The sequence below is a fragment of the Pelodiscus sinensis genome, chromosome 11 (genome assembly GCF_052426305.1).
Source record: "Pelodiscus sinensis isolate ZL-2025 chromosome 11, ASM5242630v1, whole genome shotgun sequence".
NCBI classification, from domain to species: domain Eukaryota; kingdom Metazoa; phylum Chordata; order Testudines; family Trionychidae; genus Pelodiscus; species Pelodiscus sinensis.
The window spans coordinates 47122808-47143089 of NC_143062.1; the positions used below are offsets into that span (position 1 = coordinate 47122808).

Genomic DNA, 20282 nt, shown 5'->3' on the forward strand with positions numbered 1-20282 from the left:
TTTGAATGTGTGATCTAGCACGTCTCTACTTACATCACATTTTATCATCTTTTGAACTTTCCGTGGTAAGTTGCAGGTGTAGACAATGGCTACAACAAACTCTTCTGGACTAAATGGACTTTTCCCAGTGCCACATTGTGATGGTGTTTGTTTGTTTATTTGTGTCATCATGGTACCTCGGGTTCTCAGTCACACACCAGGAGCCGATTGTGTGACGCGCGGTGCAAACACAGCGCAAGGTCTATAGAATTTAACATTTTAAAAATCAGGAAAGAGACAAAAAGTGGATACAGGAGCCAGGTGGGGGAGCACAAGGAGATGACAAAAAGTACTGGCTGGAATTGTCCTGGTGAAAAGATTTTCATTCGTTAAAACTGGATTGTAACTGGTTAAGAGATAGGAAACAAGGGGTAGGAATAAATGGCCAGTCTTCAGAATGGAAAGAGGTAAATACTGGTGTCTAGCCAGGGTCCATACAGGAAGCAGTGCCGTTCAATGTATTCATAAGTGACCTGGAGAAAGCGGTAAACTGCTGTGTAAACTTCTTTGAGGTTCCCCTTTCAACTCCCTGTTCTTGCCTGTATTCCAGCCCGCTTTGACTCTGAGCTGTCTGAGTTGTGTATCTAATCTATCTGCCCTTCAGGTATCCTACTCCCGTGGTGAGAAGTAACAAATGATAAGGGCTTTGTTGTGATGAGCTGTAGGCTGCAACTCCCTATGTCTTGCTCCCTCCACCCCCCCCAAAAATCTTCATTTTTGTTGTCTTTGTTCTTATTACTTCCTGCATGCAGTATTTAGCTGTCACTGTGAGATCTTGCCAAAATACACGCAAGAACAAAATATAGGCTCTTCCTCAGAACCAGAAGAAATGTTGAAATCTTGACTGTCTTGAACTCGATTGAAAGACCAGTCACGAGTAGCATTGCACCTGATCCAAGGCTCGCTAAAGTCCTTGGGAAAAGTTTAAGTTTCTTCCCTACCCCTCTACCATGCAGAACAGCTGTTATTGTGCAATGAGGTGGAGGGCAGGAGTAGAGACCAAAGTCCTCTTCCGTTTTGGAAGGCTGGCGAAAGCCGGTGGAAGGCTGCAGGCTTTGGTGGTTGTGTCACAGAATCACTATGAAAGAATAATGTAACAGTTAAGGACAAGCTCTCCACGTGCTCATAAGAACTCCACCACCTGTTCCCCAGGGGGAGGGTAACCTAGAAAGAATAACATACGTGCTCCTGTACCACAGAGGCTGCAGGCACAGTCCTTGGGAAAGGAGACGCATTGGAATCATTGCAGAGACGTCTCTGAAAACATCCATTCCATGTGCAGCAGCCATCAGCAAAGCAAACAGAATGTGGGGACGCATTAAGAATCATAGAATCTTAGAATACTAGGACTGGTCATCGGGTCCAGTCCCCTGCCCTCATGGCAGGACCAAATACTGTCTAGACCATCCCTGATAGACATTTATCTAACTTACTCTTAAATAAATATAAGAAGGGATAAAGAATAAGACAGAGACTATCTTATTGCCTCTGTATAAGTCTGCTTCCCCATTCTTGAGCTGTGTGTGCAGATGTGCTCGCCTCATCTCAAACTAAAAAATCTTGGTGTTGGAAAAAGTTCCGAAAAGGGCAACAAAACTGATTAGGGGTTTGGAATAGCTGCCATATGAGGAGCGATTAATAAGACTGGCACTTGTCTCTTTTCCAAGATGAAGACCAAGGGGGGATATGACAGAGGTCTATAAAATCATGACTGGTGTGGAAAAAGTGAATAAGGAAAAGTTATTTACTTTACTTGTTCCCATAGCATAAGAACTAGGGGTAACCAAGTAATAGGCAGCAGGTTTAAAAAAACAAACAAAAGGAAGTATTTCTTCACACAGTGCACAATCAACCTGAGGAACTCCTTGCCACAGGAGATTGTGAAGACCGGGATTTTAAGAGGGTTCAAAAAAGAGCTACATAGATTCATTGATGGTTATTCGCCAGGACGGGCAGGAATGGTGTCACTCAGTTTGTCAGAAGCTGAGAATGGGCAATGGGATGGATCACTTGATGATTCCCTGTTCTATTCATTCCCTCTGGGGTGCCTGGCATTGGCCACTGTTAGAAGACAGGATACTGGGCTAGATGGACCTTTGATCTGACCCAGTACAGCCGTTCTTATGAGAATGGATAGCATTCTAACCACTTTCTTGGCCAATGCAGGAATGGCCTTGATCTATTTCATAGCCTCCGTTCTCATTTGGAAGAACAGCTGGCATGAGATGGGAGAGTGAGGTTGAGAGCCTCAGACGATGGAAAGTTCCACAAATGGATATACTGGGGGAGAGAGAGGTTGAACTCCAAGAACAGGCTCGGTTGATACATTGCCTCTTAGAACTAAACTGATTTTTTTTCCCACAGGCCCAAGAACGGTGGGAAATATTGCGTGGGTCGTCGAATGAAATTTAAATCCTGCAACACTGAACCATGCTCTAAACTAAAGAAAGACTTCCGAGATGAGCAGTGTGCTGACTTTGATGGGAAGCATTTTAACATTAACGGTCTACCTCCTAATGTGCGTTGGGTTCCTAAATACAGTGGAAGTGAGTATGTCACGACTTTAACGTCAGCCTCTTGGCAATGGCTGCACAAGGGAATGGAATGAAGATAACACGATCTTTGGCTTTTTCAGTTTTAATGAAAGATCGGTGCAAGTTGTTCTGCAGAGTAGCAGGAAACACTGCCTACTATCAGCTCAGGGACCGAGTTGTGGATGGTACCCCTTGTGGCCCAGATACAAATGACATCTGTGTGCAAGGACTTTGTCGGGTAAATATTTCTTTCTGCTGTTTAACGGCCTTGTTTTCATGTTTATATTGCAAAGCTCAGTTCTCTAGCCCACTTGCACATTCTTCACACCATACACAGTCAACCTGTGGAACTCCTTGCAGGAGGATGTTGTGAAGTCCTGAGGCATATCAAGGAAGTCCTATTGTCATGGTCATATGCTCTTTGATGAATTTTCAGAGGGCTCAGTGCTCCCAACAAGGGCTAGATTTTCCAGAGACCTCAGCAACTGCTTTGGCACCTTAAGCAATGGCCGGACTTTCAACACTGAACTCTTTGAAAATCTGTCCATAAGTGTTGCAGTTTCTGGGTGCTGAACACTCTTGAAATCTGAATCCAATTTTGAGCACATGAAAAATCTAGCCCTGTGCTCTTTTGAAAGTCTGACCTGCTGGAATTTTTCACAATAATTTTAATGCTATTCTACTTTAGCTGAGAATAACCTAGTCGAGAGTGACTCAGTGTCTCCCCAAATGGAAGCTCCCTTGTACACAGGGCAATTTTTCAATGGGACAACATTGCCATCTTTTTCTTCTTCTAGCCATGGCTCAGTCGCAGGCAGAAAAATGAAATTCCTTGATGCTAAGTCTTCTTTGGGAATGAGCATGCATTCTTTGGGAATGAAGTACAATAAACAGTCATCTGAAGAAGTGGGTTGTACCCATGAAAGCTCATGAACATATCTGCATGTTTTGTTAGTCTTTAAGGTGCTGCTAGACCAGTGTTTCTTAAACTTTTTAAGACTGAGGAACACCAAACAATTTTTTTATGGGGAACACCAAGGACTTTTTGTTTAGCAAAAAAAAAAAAAGGAGGCTTGCCCCTTTAAGGGTGGCCATTTTGTTCTCTCTGCAACACTTTTGAACTCTGTTCTCTCTGCAACACACATCCGACTGCCTTGTGGCACACTGGTGTGCCACGGAACACACTTTAAGAAACATTGTGCTAGACTGTTGTTTTTTAAGTTTTTCCAGTTACAGACTTACTTGGCCACCCCTTTGAAGCTAATAAACTGTCCGTTAGGGAAAGAGATCCCCAACTGTCAGTGTCCCCCAAGGGTCAGTCCTGGGATCAATCCTGTTCAACTTATTCATAAATGATCTGGAGAAAGGGGTAAGCAGTGAGGTGGTAAAGTTTGCGGATGATACCAAACTGTTTAGGATAGTCAAGACAGAAGCAGACTGTGAGGGACTCCAAAAAGATCTCACCAAACTGAGTGATTGGGCAACAAAATGGCAAATGAAATTTAATGTGGATAAGTGTAAAGTAATGCACATCAGGAAAAATAACGCCAACTATACGTACAGTATGATGGGGGCTAATTTGGCTATGACAAATCAGGAAAGAGATCTTGGGGATATCGTGGATAGTTCTCTGAAAACTTCCACACAGTGTGCAGTGGTGGTCAAAAAGGCAAATTGGTTGCTAGGAATTATTAAGAAAGGGATAGAAAATGAGACACAAAATATCTTACTGCCCCTGTATAAAACTATGGTACGCCCACATCTTGAATACTGTGTACAGATGTGGTCTCCTCACCTCAAAAAAGATATTTTGGCCTTGGAAAGGGTTCAGAAAAGGGCAACTAAAATGATTAGGGGTTTGGAACGGGTCCCATATGAAGAAAAGTTAAAATGACTGGGACTGTTCAGTTTAGAAAAGAGGAGACTGACGGGGGATATGATAGATGTCTATAAAATCATGAGTGGTGTGGAGAGGGTGAATAAAGAAAAGTTAGTTATTAGTTCCCATATTAGAAGAACTAGAGGACACCAAATGAAATTAATGGGTAGCAGGTTTAAAAGTAATAAAAGAAAGTTCTTCTTCACACAGCATGTAGTCAACCTGTGGAACTCCTTGCCAGAGGAGGCTGTGAAGGCTAGGACTATAATAGAGTTTAAAGAGAAGCTAGATAATTTCATGGAGGTTAGGTCCATAAAAGGCTATTAGCCAGGGGATAGAAATGGTGTCCCTGGCCTCTGTTTGTCAGAGGCTGGAGAGGGATGGCAGGAGACAAATCGCTTGATCATTGTTTTCGGTCCACCCTCTCTGGAGCACCTGGTGCTGGCCACTGTCGGCAGACAGGCTACTAGGCTAGATGGACCTTTGGTCTGACCCAGTACGGCCATTCTTATGTTCTTATGTTCTAATGTTCTAACTGTTGTAGTGTTGCAGTATGCAAACTCCACATTTGATTACAGTGAGTCCTTGTCTTTTGAGAACCTCTGCTTAAAAACCAGCCATAAGTAGGGATGTTAACCATTAACTGCTAAGAATAACAGGAAGCCTTGTGCTTACCAGTCTGCTTACTGGTTAACCAGCCCTTGCCTCTTAGCGTGACTAGCTGCCACCAGAGTTGGAGTAGAGCATCCCAGCTGCATTGGGTGGTGCAGACTTGGCCATGGGACGTAGGTTAAAACGGTTCATCGGTTAAGCACTATCATTAAAATGGTTACCCAAACATCCTTAAGGGTAAAATGGTTACACTCTAAATTATGTGGAAGAGAGGGGGAAATCGTTTGGCAGTGGTCTTTGTATACAGGTGGTTAATATGATTCAATTAGGAGAGTTGTAAATTCTGGCCTATTTAACATTTGCTCGATCCAATTTTTCAACTTTTTCCCTTAAAGCAAGCTGGCTGCGATCACGTGCTCAATTCAAAGGCAAGAAGAGACAAATGTGGTGTTTGTGGTGGCGATAACTCTTCATGCAAAACTGTCGCGGGCACATTCAATACTGTGCATTATGGTAAGACTCCGTCACCAAAATGGTACAGAGAAAAATGCAAGGCTATCGATGCATTAACCACATACAGTCTGTGAAAATGCTCATTCATGTAAACCGCAAAATCCTTCCAAGTGTGGCAGAATCTAGTCTCTAATGATTTATGCTACCTTTAAATGAAAAATTTGGATTGTGCAATGCCTGGTCATTTTACATTTTTAAAAGATTTCCCTCCGGCCATGCAAAATGCATAGGAATGGGCGGCAGAATAGTTTTGACGTTTCTGCTCCATTGTTTTAGGCTATAACACCGTGGTACGCATACCCGCTGGTGCTACAAATATTGATGTGCGGCAGCACAGTTACTCAGGGAAACCCGAAGACGATAACTACCTTGGTAAGTTGTAATGCCCGTTAGAGTGCCGAGACACGTGCTATTTACACGGGTTCTTTCTCAACTAAGGGCTATTTAATTTTCATGGTCAAAGATAGGCACAGGACAGCTCCCAAACCGACTAGCCTTCCTCATGCTAGTGGTACAGTTGTACCTCCCTTAACTGGGACTTTCTGGTCCGGCAACATCCATGGTCTGGCAGGACCAGGGATGTCCCTGGACCACAGAGACCAGGTATAGGGAGGTCGGGCCATAGGGCAGGCAGCAGTGACTCAGGGGGAGACGTGAAGGAGCAGGCAGTGAAGGCAGGGGAGCCACGGCCGGGCAGGTGGCAGGAGTTCAGCACGGGCCATGCTGGGAGGGACCTCCACTGGTCTGGCAAATTCCCTCCTTCAGGACCAGTCAGGCTCTGTTCCCCATAAGTGAGTGGGCGGAGCTACCTTTTCCCTCCCTGTGAGTGGGTGGAGCCATGCCAAGCAGAGCTGGCCAGGCCTGAACGGGGAAGTGAGCTGAAAGCAAGAGGAGGTTCAGAGACGTTGAGTCCCGTTTGCTGCCCCTGAGGCCTTGAGTTTACTGAGAGCAGAGCCAAAAGGCTCAATCTAGAGTGATATGCTAAAGAAAATAAATGGCGTGATGGTGGTCTGCTCAGTTTTAAAGTTTAGAAGATACATTTCCTTTGCTGTCAGTAGAAAATCTTGCTGATGAGAATACCGTGCGGGGAAAGGAAATACCAAATCAAGTGAATCATTTGGGCCCTGATCCTGACAGTTGATCCATGCATGTAGACCTCTGAGCTCCCGTAGGATCCAGCTGAGTGGATTTGCTACTTTATATGGCCCCAATCCTGGAATTCTACCCTTTTATACATTGAGAAACCCTGTGGCACCTTAGAGAGTAACAAAGGATGTTAAGGTGCCACAGGACTACTCGTTTTTAATGTTGCCAACTCACACGGCTCCCCCTCTGAGACCTTTTACATATCACTATTATTTTATGTCGAAATCCATTATGAACGCAAGTGTCTGTTGAAACAAAACAGGATTAATGTGCAAGATTCGATACCCAAGCGAACTGTAAAACGTTCCAAACACTTCATGTCTTTCTCCAGCTGGAGAGATTCCTCCCTCGTCTCTTTCCTAGAAAAATAATCTTCTGTATTCAGAGCCGTCTACCCTGTGCCGGCCCCCGTGCCCAGAATAACCTCTGAGTTCTTTCTGGAGGGCTTTAATCTTCTTGAGAAGCATGAAGTCAAATCCTTTTTTAATGTTGCAGGGTAGTGTATATTAGGCCCACATAAAAGCAAAGAGAAAGTGTGCATGTGTCCACTCATTTTGCAGTTCACTGAGTGTGAAATCGTAGGCTCTGGATAGTGTGACTCTTGTAGTAGTTACATAACAATTTAGGAGGAATTTGATGTTGTCATCAAGTTTCGGATGTCTAAACGGCCTCCCCTATTATAGTAGGAACTTGCAAGAAATGGAATGGATTCCTTTAATGTGTCATCTTGCTGCTTAGCAGCGTAAAAGCATAAGGAATTTGGCTGGGGCTGTACCTAACATTGCATTTTGCAGCTTTCCTTTGGCCATGGATGTGTTAGCTTCTGTGCAGTCTTTTTTGCTGTGTTCTCTCTCCTAGCTCGGTTTCAAACACTCCTTCCATGTTTTGATGGGAGCGTTAGGTTTTTACAGTAGAGAGCCTTTGTAGTAATGTAGCTGTGATGGGTGAAATGGTGGGGAAACTAACTTAGGAAATTAGCTACATAATCGCATTAGTGTGAAGTTGTGCAGCAGACTGCTGTTTGCAGGAAACGGTTCCTTTTATAAAGCAGTTAAGCTTTAAGCCTTTCGTGCTTTTGCATACCTCAAAATCTGGAATAAAACAAAAGAAAGGAAAAAGACGCTGGCCGGACTTCTTTGAATTGTCCATTGGAAAGTGAAATCCAGGCAGCTAAATTATACGGCACCAGCCTACCCCGGGCCTGAATGCAGGATGAAAAGTTTCTATAGCCTGACAACATTTACCGCTAACAACCTTGCCCAGCCGTATCTGGGTAATTCTTTGGTTGCAATATTTGGGGTGCAGTTGACATGCACTTTTTAAAGAAACGGTGTTCGCCAAGCTGTCTCCTCTTTTTGCCCCACCACCTGTGCCCTGGAGTTAGGTTCACCTGCAGCATTCTGCCTTGCTGCTAACAAGGCTTGGGGCCAATTTAGGGCCTGCTTATACTGCAGCTGGAAAATCCTCCCACAACCAGGCAGACCCACGTTAGCCCTCTAAACAGCGCAGCGTAGCCACGTTGGCGAGGGAGCCAACAGCCACGCTGGGCCCCTGGGCAAGGTGTGAGGGAGGCGCTGTGCTCCAAGAAGGGGCGTGGCCTCAGGTGGCAGGGGCGGAGCTACAGCCGCCAGCACCACCCAGACCAATATGTCCACCCCCAGCACGGCCTGGAGCACGCCACATGGCACCCCCGCCTCCCCCTAAGACACGCCACATGGCACCCCCGCCTCCCCCTAAGAGGAGCGCACAGTGCACCAGTGGCAATTTAAAGGGCTCAGTGCTTTGGGTGGAGCAGCAGCCAGAGGCCCAGGGGCCTTTGAATATTGGGCTCCAGGGCAGTTGCCCTCTTGCACCCCCTGTCAGCGGGCCTGCCCTGTGTATGCCCCTGTAGCCTCAGCTAGGGTTGTATGCACCACAGGGAGCTGACGGAGCCTTTCCCTGCTGCCTTCCCAGTCATTGGGGGGAAGTTTCCAGCCGCTCCATGTGCCTGAAAAGGCTGTAGGATACAGTGCTGCGACAAACGGCAGTATAGGTGGGGGGGCATTGTTTCGGCACACGAAGGCCCGTGCAGGGAAGATACCTTAGGTGCTCTGGGGGGGGGGGGGGTCTCCCCTTGCTCAAGCAGCATCTTTGCACCCACACCGCTATGTATCGCGACGCGTGCGGGCCATACATTGTCTGTGCGCTGCACGCCGCTGTCAGGGGGTTCGGTGTAGTGATCTCCTAGGGCGGAGCTGTGGTACATCACAGTACCCACAGCAGGTGTACCCACCACCGAGCAGATTCGAACCTGGGACCTCTGGTGCTTAGTGTCAGAGCCTCCACGCAGCTTGAGCTAAAAGCCAGTTGGCTCTCAGCTATGGCTGTGGAGCTCCCTTGTTCTCTCTGGTTGTAAGTGGTCCAAGTGCCACTCCATGGGACAGGGACCCACACGAGGTGTGTGGGTTACACAGGCACTATGTGCGTATTGCCCCTGTCCTCAAGCCCCTCTTCCGCGGGAGAACCCATGGGCTTTCCTGCAGGAGGCTGTACAGGATCTCTCCAAAATAATTCAGTGGCTCCAAGGCCACCTGGGCCCACTGTGATCATCTTGCCCGACCTGCTGTGTCAGGCCAGCCGGAGAACTGCCCCCGGATAACTCCTAGCGCAAAGCTTTTAGAGACTCCCCCACTACTGGGTTTCAAATCCAAGATGCCATTGTGGGCTAGCACCTCGCTGGCCCTGAGAGCTTCTCGGGGCAGCGGCTGTCGGGAAGCTGTGGCCATTCCAGCCCCTGGTGCGTTAGGACAAGCGGGTTCTTCTCAGAGGGGGGCTGCTCCTCTTGGGGGTCACAGCCCAGGGCCCAAGCGAGGAGGCGAGGCCTGTCCCGCCGATTGCTCCACATCCCTTCCCTGGAGAACTCCAGCAGCTCCCCACTTCCCAAAAACCCCTTGTTTTGCAGAGCTTGAAATAAGGATTTTCAATGAAAAAATCGCAAAAGCTGCAAAAATGTATCGCTGCCTTGACTTGCCTGGCCCTGCAGCAGGGCAATGTCTCCTGCTTGGGGGCCTGATCCCACAACACCCGGAACCTCTCTCTGCTCCCACTGATAGTAAGCCTGGCCCATAGTTTTGGAAATACCATCTCAGCTCCTGGAAATCAGAGGAGCTCCCGAGAAACCAGTGTGGCTACACCACTTTCTATCAGCAGAGGGTCTGGCCCCATAGTTTTAATATGTATGTATATGGGACCTCAAATAAAGTGCTTGCTTAGGTGTGCATGAGTTACCTGTGGAACTTCTTGCCATAGGATGTTGTGAAGACTAGGATTTTAACAGGGTTCAAAAAAGAGCTAGAGAGATTCATGAAGGTTAGGTCCATCAATGGCTATTAGCCAGGATGGGTAGGAACGGTGGCCCTAGCCTCTGTGTATCTGGAAATGGGTGACAGGGGAGGGATCACGTGATGACTACCTGTTGTAATCCCTTCCTCCAGGGCCTCTAGTGCTGGCCACTGTCAGCAGACAGGACACTGGGCTAGATGGACCTTTGGTCTGACCCAGTACGGCCGTTCTTATGTACTGACATGAGTTTTTACATCTCTTCTGCAGCATTATCCAACAGTCATGGAGCCTTCATCTTGAATGGAGACTTTGTCGTCAGTATGTTTAAAAGGGAAATCAAAGTTGGGAACGCTGTGATTGAGTACAGTGGCTCAGACAATACAATCGAAAGGATCAATTCAACGGAGCGCATTGAACAAGAAATTGTTCTTCAGGTAATGTACTTTTCCTTCACGTAAATGCAGCCCCACTGGGTTTTTTTGGCATGAAAACAGCACCGATATTGGTGGGCTACCATTCACCCGAATGTATCTGTGTTTTCCCCAGATTCTGTCGGTGGGTAATTTGTATAACCCGGATGTTCGATACGCATTCAATATCCCGATTGAAGACAAACCTCAGCAATTTTACTGGAACATCTACGGCCCCTGGCAAGCCTGCAGTAAACTTTGCCAAGGTGTGCACTTCGGTGTATTTTCATGTCGGTCATGGCATTTTCTGGATTTTGGTGGGGGTGACAAATGCATTTTCGTGTACTTTCCATGAGCTTCTATATGGCACGAGGTGGCTTGTTTGTGAGAGCTTTAGAAGTAGAATGATCTAGGCTGCCTTATGCCAGCGGATAATGTATAGCACTATTCTAGCACTTCTCATCAAAGTGCTTCCCAAACATTCACTCACTGTGCCTCATCACAACCTTGGCAGGTGGGGATATGTTGCAAGGGGAAACTGAGGCACCAGGCGTTTCCATTCCCAGAGCTGCAACGGGGGTCCATCTCAGAGCTGGGGTTAGCATTTAAGAGGATCTGTCTCAGTACCTCTCTACACTCACTCTCTCTCTCATTCCCCAGTTGTACCAAAGTCCATCTAAACAAGCCAGGTCCTTTTCGAGGTCACCCCGGTACTATTTAACTCCACTTTTGCAGAGATCAAATAGATTTTTTTCAGAGCCCATATGAATTATTTTTAAGAAGCTATTTTGACATCATGCGCAGAGAGGAAATAGACTGGGTCACTTTCCTGTCTGTCATCACACACGTATTCTTTTTTCTATTTAGGGGAACGAAAAAGGAAACCCATTTGTACCAGGGAATCTGACCAGCTCATGGTGTCCGATCAAAGATGCGATCGAATCCCCCAACCTGATCCAGTGACTGAGCTTTGTGGCACAGAATGTGAATTAAGGTGCACGCTACTCAGTCATGCATATACGTTAACAGCTTCTGTTTATAGCCTCGTCTTCTTTCCTTTTACTGTCTTTTGTGGTTCCTTGTTTCTCAGAGATCTACGCTAGCTGACAATAACCTTGCTCTTGTAGTCTGCTGACGAGTTGGATTCTGCTGCTGTCGGCCGAGCGTTAATGCTGCTTGCTGGCTTCCTTAAGGCAGGGACACGTTTTGCTCTCTTCACCTCAGCTTTCTGTGGTGAAAGAAGCACTAACTATAAGGGCTATGTCCATTATTTGATGCTGTGAAATGTAGAAACACAACACAAATGCCTGTGATTCCTATTCTGACCTGTCCAGGAAGGCTGAGAACTGCATGGCCATTGTGTCTTTCCAGAAGCAGCAATCTGCAGTTGTAAAAATAAATGCATCAATAAAAGTAAGCCCAAATCCAGCAAAGCAACTAATGCATGAGCCTCGCTTTAAACATGTGAGTTGTCCTCCTGGAATTAATGGGGCTACTTGTCAGCATGTGCTCAAGTGTTTTGCTGGATCAAGGCCTTAGCCAAAGAACTGCCTGTGAGGTATATTTTTGAATACAGGTTGTACCTCTCTCATCTGACGTTCTTTGGTCCAGCAACATCTGTGGTCCGGTATGATTTTCGTGAGCTGGATGCCCACTTATGATGGGTGTAGCCATGATTCCCGTGGTCCTATAAAGTTTTACAGCCACCAGTCCTGGCTCTCAGTGTTCTGTGCTGTTCTTTAGCTCTAGTTTACCTCTAAATGTCTTCTAATAGCCCAGTGAGCCGTGGAAGTGTTGGTAATGCTGCTAGACAATATTGACCTCCCATGGTTTGGCAAATTCTCTGGTTTGACAACAGTTGGGTACTGAGGGGGACAGACTAGAGAGATTCATCCTTTACTTACGAGTATAGTGTGGAGAAAATTGTGTGAACAAAACCCTGTTTCCAAAAGAGCCATTATTTCACCTGTATCACCTTTTTGCTTTCAAACTCAATGGGAAGGGGGAGGTGTTAAGCGGCTGCTATGAGCCAGTTTAGTTTTTATCTAGGCTTCCAACTGAAAATGGGCTGGTTCTCTCCCACCTCTGTAGATTGGGCCGTTGGGATAACAGCTAAGAGGTTAGTAGCGCCAGAGAGGGAACTAAAAGTTGGGAAAAGGTTAACCACTCAGGGTATGTCTACACAGCAAAGGTGTTTCGAAATAACACCAGTTATTTTGAAATAACTTTCCTAGCATCTACACAGCCATTCCGTTATTTTGAAATTAATTCAAAATAGCAGCGGGCTTATTTTGGAATTGGTCAACCTCCTTCCACGAGGAATAGTGCCAATTTCAAAATTGCTATTTCGAAATAAGCACTGTGTAGACCTTAATAAGCGCTGCAGCCTTTCCCACAGTGCCCTGCTGACCACCCTGGCCACAAGATAACTTCTGACCTGATGCCTTGATGAAGCTGGTTCCAACCAGCCTTAAATCAAGATTTCTGCATTCAGAAATTGTGAGAAATCAAGAACTGAAGGGTGAAGAAAAACCCCACCATTCTCCGTTGAATTGTTTTAATTTTTGCAGCACTGCCTGTGGGTAATAAAACGCTTCCCTGGCAAATGTCGGGATCGGAGTGCCACCAGCTAAGAGCAAGTGCTTTTCAATCCCTGGTATAACTCTTTCTTCATATCATGCATCTTGTAACAGGGCATAAGTTCCTCAGTTCCACCCTAGAGGGCTGCAAGATTGACTAAGGCATACTGCTCCCTGGAATTACATTTGATATATGCCTCATGCCAGTACAATGCATTTGATGCCATGATTTTGGAAAGCTTTGGGGTTTCTTAGGCTGGCAAATAGTCCAGGTATCAGAACCAAGGCCTAAAATCTAGCAAATCCTGAAGTCTAATCCTTGCTCTGCCACTGACTCTGTGACCTTGGGTGTGTCACTTAAACTCATTGCCTTGGTTTTCCCAGCTGAAAACAAGAAGCTGATAATACATATATATGTACATCCCAGGAGCAATGCAAGGAGTAATTAGCTCATGTTTTAGAGAACTCTTTGAAGAGGCAAATTGTTGGGTGGTGGGGTAACGAGTTAAAAGTCTGCATAATGAAAGTACATACATTCCTCATTTGTGTAACATGATACTAACTGTGTTACACATGCAGGATACTAAAAACCAGCTATCCTTTCTCCTTCCGCCTTTCCTCTCGAAACCAGGTGTATTTTCTGTACTCTTCCTGCCTTTCTAATACAGACAGCATCAAACTGGCCCAGTTACTGACGGTGGGTTTTGGTGGGGGTTTTTTTTGCTGCCCAGGTGGCATGTTGCTAGAAAGAGCGAGTGTGCCGCTCAGTGTGGGCTGGGATACCGAACACTGGAGGTCTACTGCACGAAGTACAGTCGGTCGGAAGGGAAGACGGAAAAAGTCGACGACCGGTTCTGCAACGGCCAAGCCAAGCCAAACACTAGGGAGAAGTGCTTTGGCGACTGTAATGTCGGAGGATGGCGGTATTCAGCCTGGTCAGATGTAAGTCTGAGTGGTGACAAGCCTGTGTATTCTGGATAGCTGTCAATCAAATATTGAAGGGGGCAGGCACTTGGCCAACATGACCTAAGGAATCAAAGTACTTTTGGCCAGTGCCTGGCAGTTCTCTGCTGTCGCGGCCAAGGTGTTCAGCTCCGCGCTGTTGTTGCTTTGAAGCCCCCATCGTGCATTAGAGTCAGTCTACGGTCACTCAGTCCTGCCTAGATCCCTCCTCGGGAGGAGCTGTTCCGGGAAACGGGCAGCTATAAATAGCACGTGGAACTGGGAGACGGTGACGTTTATGCTGATTTTTTTCCAACGTGTTCTCTCAGGCAGGAGAAGCTCAAAGCTGCCCAGTAACCGCCGTGGCTTTTGGCATTCCTCCGACAGAAGTGCTGGAACAGTTTGGATCGTGGGGGCTGAGCACCACTGAACCAAACTGGGAACCCTGTATTCAGTGGAAAGCCCTTCAAATTTTGGGGTGCAGCAGCATCCAGCTTTCTCCCCCTGCTCCCCTCCCCGCATCCTTACTTCCAGCACCAATGTCTGTAGACAGATCTTGGCCTTACTTGGCCTTACGTACAGCTGCTCGTGCCATCTGTAAGAGTGTTTGCGCGCAGCCGGAGCAGGCAGGCTGACACAAAGCTGGGATTTGGTTTCATGGCTGTGTTGTGAAGGAGCACTACTTTAAAAAATGCGAGGCAGTCTGATCTTTTACCACGTTGGCATTCACACATCTTGTGGCCACATAACGTGCCCAAGGAGTGTAAAGTCATCTTGGAATAAAGGGTAGAGACTGTAAAACAAAGATAGGGAATCTACCCCCCGGCGGATGGATGCGGCCCCCAGCTTGCCTGGATCTGGGCGCCCAAGGCTCAGGGCTCCCCCATCCAACATTGGGGAGCCCAGGCTGGCGCGCCAGTCCTGCAAAACCCTCAGCCTAGCCTGCTGATACATCCCCACTCTGCTCCTGTATCGTCCCTCCCACTCCCAGCCTGCTCCCGCACCTTACCACCCTCAGATCTTCCAAGCCTTCTTCCTGGCAACTCCCTCCCACACACCGAACCCTCATTTTTGGCCCCATCCCAGAGCCTAGAGGGGCCCATAAAACCTAATAGCCCAGGCCCCCCTAGGCTCTGGCGTGTGAGAGGAATGTGTGAAGTGTCTTTCTGCTCCTCAATGGGGAGGGGGGGGGTCATATTAGTGAGAGGTTTTTGGTTTTTTGAGGGGGGGTTACTTCTCATTTTTGTGCGGCCCCCAACTGATTTCTCTGTGGGTTAGTGGCCCCCGAACGAAGAACGGGTTCCCTACCCCTGCAGTAAAACAAGGGTTGGACTAGAGAAATGAAATCGGGCCACTGCTATTTGCCATTTCTCATCATGCAAGTACAAAAAGACACGAGCTGAATGAAATTGAAAGGCAGCCAATTTAAAACTGATCATGGAATTCTCAACCCACAATATAACCTGTGGAACTCATTGCCACAAGATACGATTGTGCTTTGAAAGATTTTTAAAAATGACTGTATCAGGGATTCAGATCTCTGTACTTCTGGTCAAAACCGGCCATCCGGGATTAGGAAGAACCTTGCTCTGTGAGGCAGCTTTTCTGCAGTTGTTCTTTATGGGATTTCTTGCATCTCCTGTTGAGGCAGCTAGGTCAGGATACAGGACCGGCTAGGGGCTTCTTGCCATGTTTATGGAGCGTCTCTTTCTTCCAGTGCTCGAAGAGTTGTGGCGGCGGCACGAGGAGACGGCGCGCCATCTGCGTGAACACCCTCAACGACGTCCTGGACGACAGCAAATGCAGCCAGCAGGAGAAACTCATTGTGCAGCGCTGCAGTGACTTCCTGTGTCCCCAGTGGAGAACAGGCGACTGGTCGGAAGTAAGCGTCCGCTGGTTTAAAACCTGAAAGGGGAGCTCCATGCGGCTCAAGAGGTTTTGTCTCTTTTACCGACAGAAGTCGGTCCAATAAAAGCTATTCCCATCCCTCCCCTGCCTCGTGTAGCTCATATCCCAGACCCCACGTGACTACTGCAGCACGGCACTTTGTAGTCAGCCTAGCCAATACCTGGCTTCTAAAACCTGATTCTTTCCCATTGAAACCACTGGGGGGCTGGTGGGAAAGGGGCGTGAAGGGTTTGGGGCTGACTGTGCTCTGTAGGGGCTCTCCACAGCCCCGCCCATGGGAAAAGTTGGGAGCCCAGGCTATGAGGGTGGGGAAACGGCGCCGTTGGCCCTATGACCCCAGATCCACTGGCCATTCTTCTCTTTACTGGTCAACCCTCCCTTGTTCTGGCACCCTGCCTGGTCCCGAGATGCAGAATTTGCCGGACGAGGCTCCCTAGCCGGGTGTAGGGCTCCGCTCCCGGTGGGCCCTGAGCTTCCTGCCGCCTGCCCCACTGCGCCCAGCAACCCCCTCACCGCGCCAGCCCTGGACAGGGGCCACCCTGCTGCCTCCAGCCCCTGCTGGACCAGAGAGTCCTGGATTTTAGAGGTCCAAACTGTACCTGCGATAGGGTATTGAGGCATTACTGCAGCTCTTAGGGGCTGGAGGCATGCGGAGAAGGGGGGCTTTCTGCCCTGGCCCCACCCCTTCCACCTGAGGTACCACCCCTTCCTGGAGGGCAGAGCTGCCTCCCCCCACCTTGCACAGGGGCAGGCTGTCAGTTAAAGACACGCCTCTAGGAAAACAATTGGTGGCTCTTTGCAGCAGGTCTCTGGTCCATTTTTAATATCCTGAGGAGATTCCCAGCCGGTGCCTGCCCCCCAGCGAAGGCTCTGACCCCGCGTCTGACTTACTCCTTGCAGTGCTTGGTCACCTGTGGGAAAGGGCACAAACACCGCCAGGCTTGGTGCCAGTTCGGAGAAGATCGATTAAACGACAGGTTTTGTGCCCCGGAGACGAAGCCCGAGTCTGTGCAGACCTGTCAGCAGCAGGAATGTGCCTCCTGGCAAGTAGGACCGTGGGGACAGGTAACGTAAGAGACTCCGTTCCCGTCCACTCCTGGTATGAAGGGACTGGCGGGCGACATGGCGTTTGTGTTTGTACTAGATTAGCCAAGAGTTTCCAAAATCGGTTTCCAGGCTTCGACGCCGAAGGCCGTATTTAGGCACCTAAATAACCACACTTCCCACTCTGACACGGTGCTCAGCATCTCAAAGCAGGTTACCAAGGAGGTTAGGACCACTGCCTGCATTTTACAGATGGAGAAACTGAGGTAGAAAGGGGGGATGGGATTTGCCCAACGTCATCCAAGAGTTGGTCTGGAGCCCAGCTGCCCTGCTCTATCCACTAGGCAGCATTCCCTCCTTTTAATAATAAGCAGCCTGATTTCATAAGTGCAGTTTCCGTTGGCTTTAGGCAGCCCTTTTTCAAACTCTTGCATTAATCTCTGTGGTATGTTTCGCGTTAATTTTCAGAGAGGGAAAATAAGCCATCTGTGCTAACGCCTTCCAGAGAATTCTGCTGCCTTGATTTCCCCCCGCAGCTGTAACTTTTCATGAGTTAGTTCTTTAAAGGAAAAAAGAAAGTTAGCTGGACCACACAAATTACTGACCGGCATCATGCCTTTCATTCACAGTCATGGTATGTTACTGGAAGTTTGCACAGCCTGTATGTAAAGCAGTGTGACAGGGATTATACTAAATTCATATCCCACCAAATGGGAAATCATTTAAACACTCATCCATCCATATTTGAAGAGGATAAATGAAGCATGCAGGGTTCCGACGGAAACAGTGAATTAAGTTTGACCTAATTTTAAGTGGAAATGACTGAAGTAGAAGAAACTGGCTTCTTTTTTTTTTAACTTTTGGTGGATGTTATGAGAGAAATGATTCACTCCAAATACACTCCCCCTGCTTAATATTTTCCAGGTCAAATCTATATTCAGTCATATGCACGTGTTTGTCTTATTTTTTCCCCCTTCCCAGTGCACAGTGACTTGTGGGCAGGGCTACCAGATGAGAGCGGTGAAGTGTGTCGTGGGGGCCTATGTGTCAGTCGTGGACGACAATGAGTGTAACGCTGCCACCAGGCCGACGGACACGCAGGTAAAACGTCACACTTGGCTTCCTCTCTTGTTCCCTTCCTCGCCTGGCCTCTTGCAGGTGGAGAGAAATAAGTCTGCCTTTCCTCACAATAACTTGGGCCCAGCTTAGGAAATCAGTACTGAGCACTGCTCTTTTGAAGGCCCATGGGCCGGAGTCCTTGCTGGTGTCAATCAGCGTAGCTTTCGGAGTTCAGTGGAACAGTGTTAATTTACGCCAGTCCAGGCTATAATGACCACACTGCAATGGGTCACCTGCAGCTAGCCCGTGGCAGCTGTCGCAGGTTCACAGGGTTATGGGCCTCTTGAATTGAGGTGTAGACGTTTAGGCTATGTCTACACTCACGGCTTCTTGCGCGAGTAATATGCAAATGAGGCTATGCGTGGAATATCGCCGAGCCTCATTTGCATACCTAATGAGCCACCGTTTTTTGCAGAAGAGGCTCTTGCGCCAGAAGGAGCATCTACACTGCCCCTTCTTGCACCAGAAAACCCCTCTTGCGCAATGCCGCTCTTCCTGAAAAGTAATAGGTGTGACGGCTTTGTGCAAGAGGGGTTTTCTTGCGCAAGAAGGGGCAGTGTAGACGCTCCTTCTGGCGCAAGAGCCTCTTCTGAAAAAAATGGTGGCTCATTAGGTATGCAAATGAGGCTCGGCGATATTCCACGCTTAGCCTCATTTGCATATTAAACACGCAAGAAGCCGCGAGTGTAGACATAGCCTGGGGGGCCCTCCCTTTTTGTGGGATCCTAGAACCGGGACTCCAGCTTCAGCGCAAATGTCTCCACCACCGCAGGGAGGCAGACAGAATTGACGGACCTCTGGGCGAGGTGTGTGTGGAGGGGAGGCTCTGAGCTCACAGGAGGGACGAAGCTGGGTTAGCCTCCCTCCGCCGGCCCTTCTGAGCCACCCAGAGCACTCCACGCAGGGTTCCCATGGTGACTGAAAGGGCCCGGGGCTTCAGCCGCTGCTGGCAGCCGTGGCAGGGCTCCAATAAACACCAGCCGCCCGTAAAGTCTGCAGAGGTTAAATAGAATGGGCAGTGCTCTTTTGATGATACAGTACCTTCCAGCCATGAAACACGGTGGGCTTGATTCTTCACTATCACACCCAGTTTTATACCAGTTTCACTCCAGATTACAATCATTTATGGAGCAAGTGCGCGCGTGTGTGTGTGTGTGTGTGTTTCTGTCTGTCTGTCTATCCAAAGCTCACAAGAGAGAGTGTTAAAAAAAATACCACTGATGTCAACACATACAAGAAATTGCATTTGTGTCTGCATGTGGTGATGTGTGCACGCCCTATCCCGAAAGGGGGGCGGATCACTGGGGCGTGTGTACATTGCTACTGCTGCTGTCAGTAACCTAAGTCAGTCCGTCACCCTCGGGCAGCACAGCTTAATGGCTAGTGTCCATAGAGTTGCGCCTTGGTTGGAGGGCAGCACAGCCTAATGGCCAGTACCGAGGGGACTGTGGCTAGAAAGAGGAGGTGGGGAGCAGCACCAGTAGCGAGGCCCAAGCCCCGACCCAGAGCCCCGGCAGTGGTGGAACGATCCACCTCTAGCTCAGTGGGGATTCCCACCAAAACACGCCAAGCTCCCTTGGACGGGAGATATCACTCGCTCGCCCTCCCTGGGTCGCTTCCTACCGTCTCTGGTGAGCTTTGAGTCCTTAGGCTCCTCAGCACAAATGCATCCCCGGGGCTCTTCTTCCTCTGGCAACTCGTTCCCGTCTCCTAGGTCTCTGTCTCCTGCTGTCAGGGTCTGTAGCTGGTCCACCTCTGGAACTCCTGCCACAGGTCCGCCCTCTCCAGCATCCAGCCTAGACTGAGCGGAGCTGCTTCCTTTTATAGTATCCCAGCTCTTGGAGCATGCCCAATATGGCTGGGGGAGCGGGCGGACTTCCTCCACGCACAGTGTATTAACCCTTCCAGCCCAGTGCAGGTTGTGCACATCCCATTACACTCCAGTTTAGCTAAACTAATATGATGATTACCTAGCTTTTTGTAGCATTTTTTCATCGTGATCTCAAAGCACTTTCCAGGTGGGGAAACTGAGGCATGGGGCAGTGAAGTGACTCGCCTAAGGTCGTGCAGCAGGTCAGTGGCAGAGAATCCACATCTCCCAAGTAGCAGTTCAGTGCTCAGCCTTCTCAGCCACACTGTTCTGTGAAAGAGGCAAAAAGGCATCAACCAGACAGTTCCCTATTTGGAACATGTTGGAGAAAGCGTAAAAATTAGTCTTATTCTTTCCAAAACCAGT

The 20282-nt window shown here is 48.3% G+C and overlaps 1 protein-coding gene across 6 annotated transcripts in view; it reads left to right on the plus strand.

Moving 5' to 3' along the window:
* ADAMTS9 (ADAM metallopeptidase with thrombospondin type 1 motif 9) overlaps positions 1–20282 on the plus strand; it is a 159627-nt gene that overhangs the window by 67486 nt on the left and 71859 nt on the right. For all 6 annotated transcript variants that reach the window (XR_012906430.2, XM_075938510.2, XM_075938509.2 and 3 more), the window contains 11 exons: positions 2404–2585; positions 2675–2811; positions 5460–5577; positions 5854–5949; positions 10312–10478; positions 10591–10720; positions 11322–11448; positions 13765–13975; positions 15693–15857; positions 16784–16948; positions 17909–18028. Coding sequence is in view for 5 of the 6 variants with exons in the window: in XM_075938510.2 (XP_075794625.2) it covers positions 2404–2585; positions 2675–2811; positions 5460–5577; positions 5854–5949; positions 10312–10478; positions 10591–10720; positions 11322–11448; positions 13765–13975; positions 15693–15857; positions 16784–16948; positions 17909–18028 (1618 nt within the window). In the remaining variant the exon portion in view is untranslated. The remainder of the gene's footprint in view (positions 1–2403; positions 2586–2674; positions 2812–5459; positions 5578–5853; positions 5950–10311; positions 10479–10590; positions 10721–11321; positions 11449–13764; positions 13976–15692; positions 15858–16783; positions 16949–17908; positions 18029–20282) is intronic.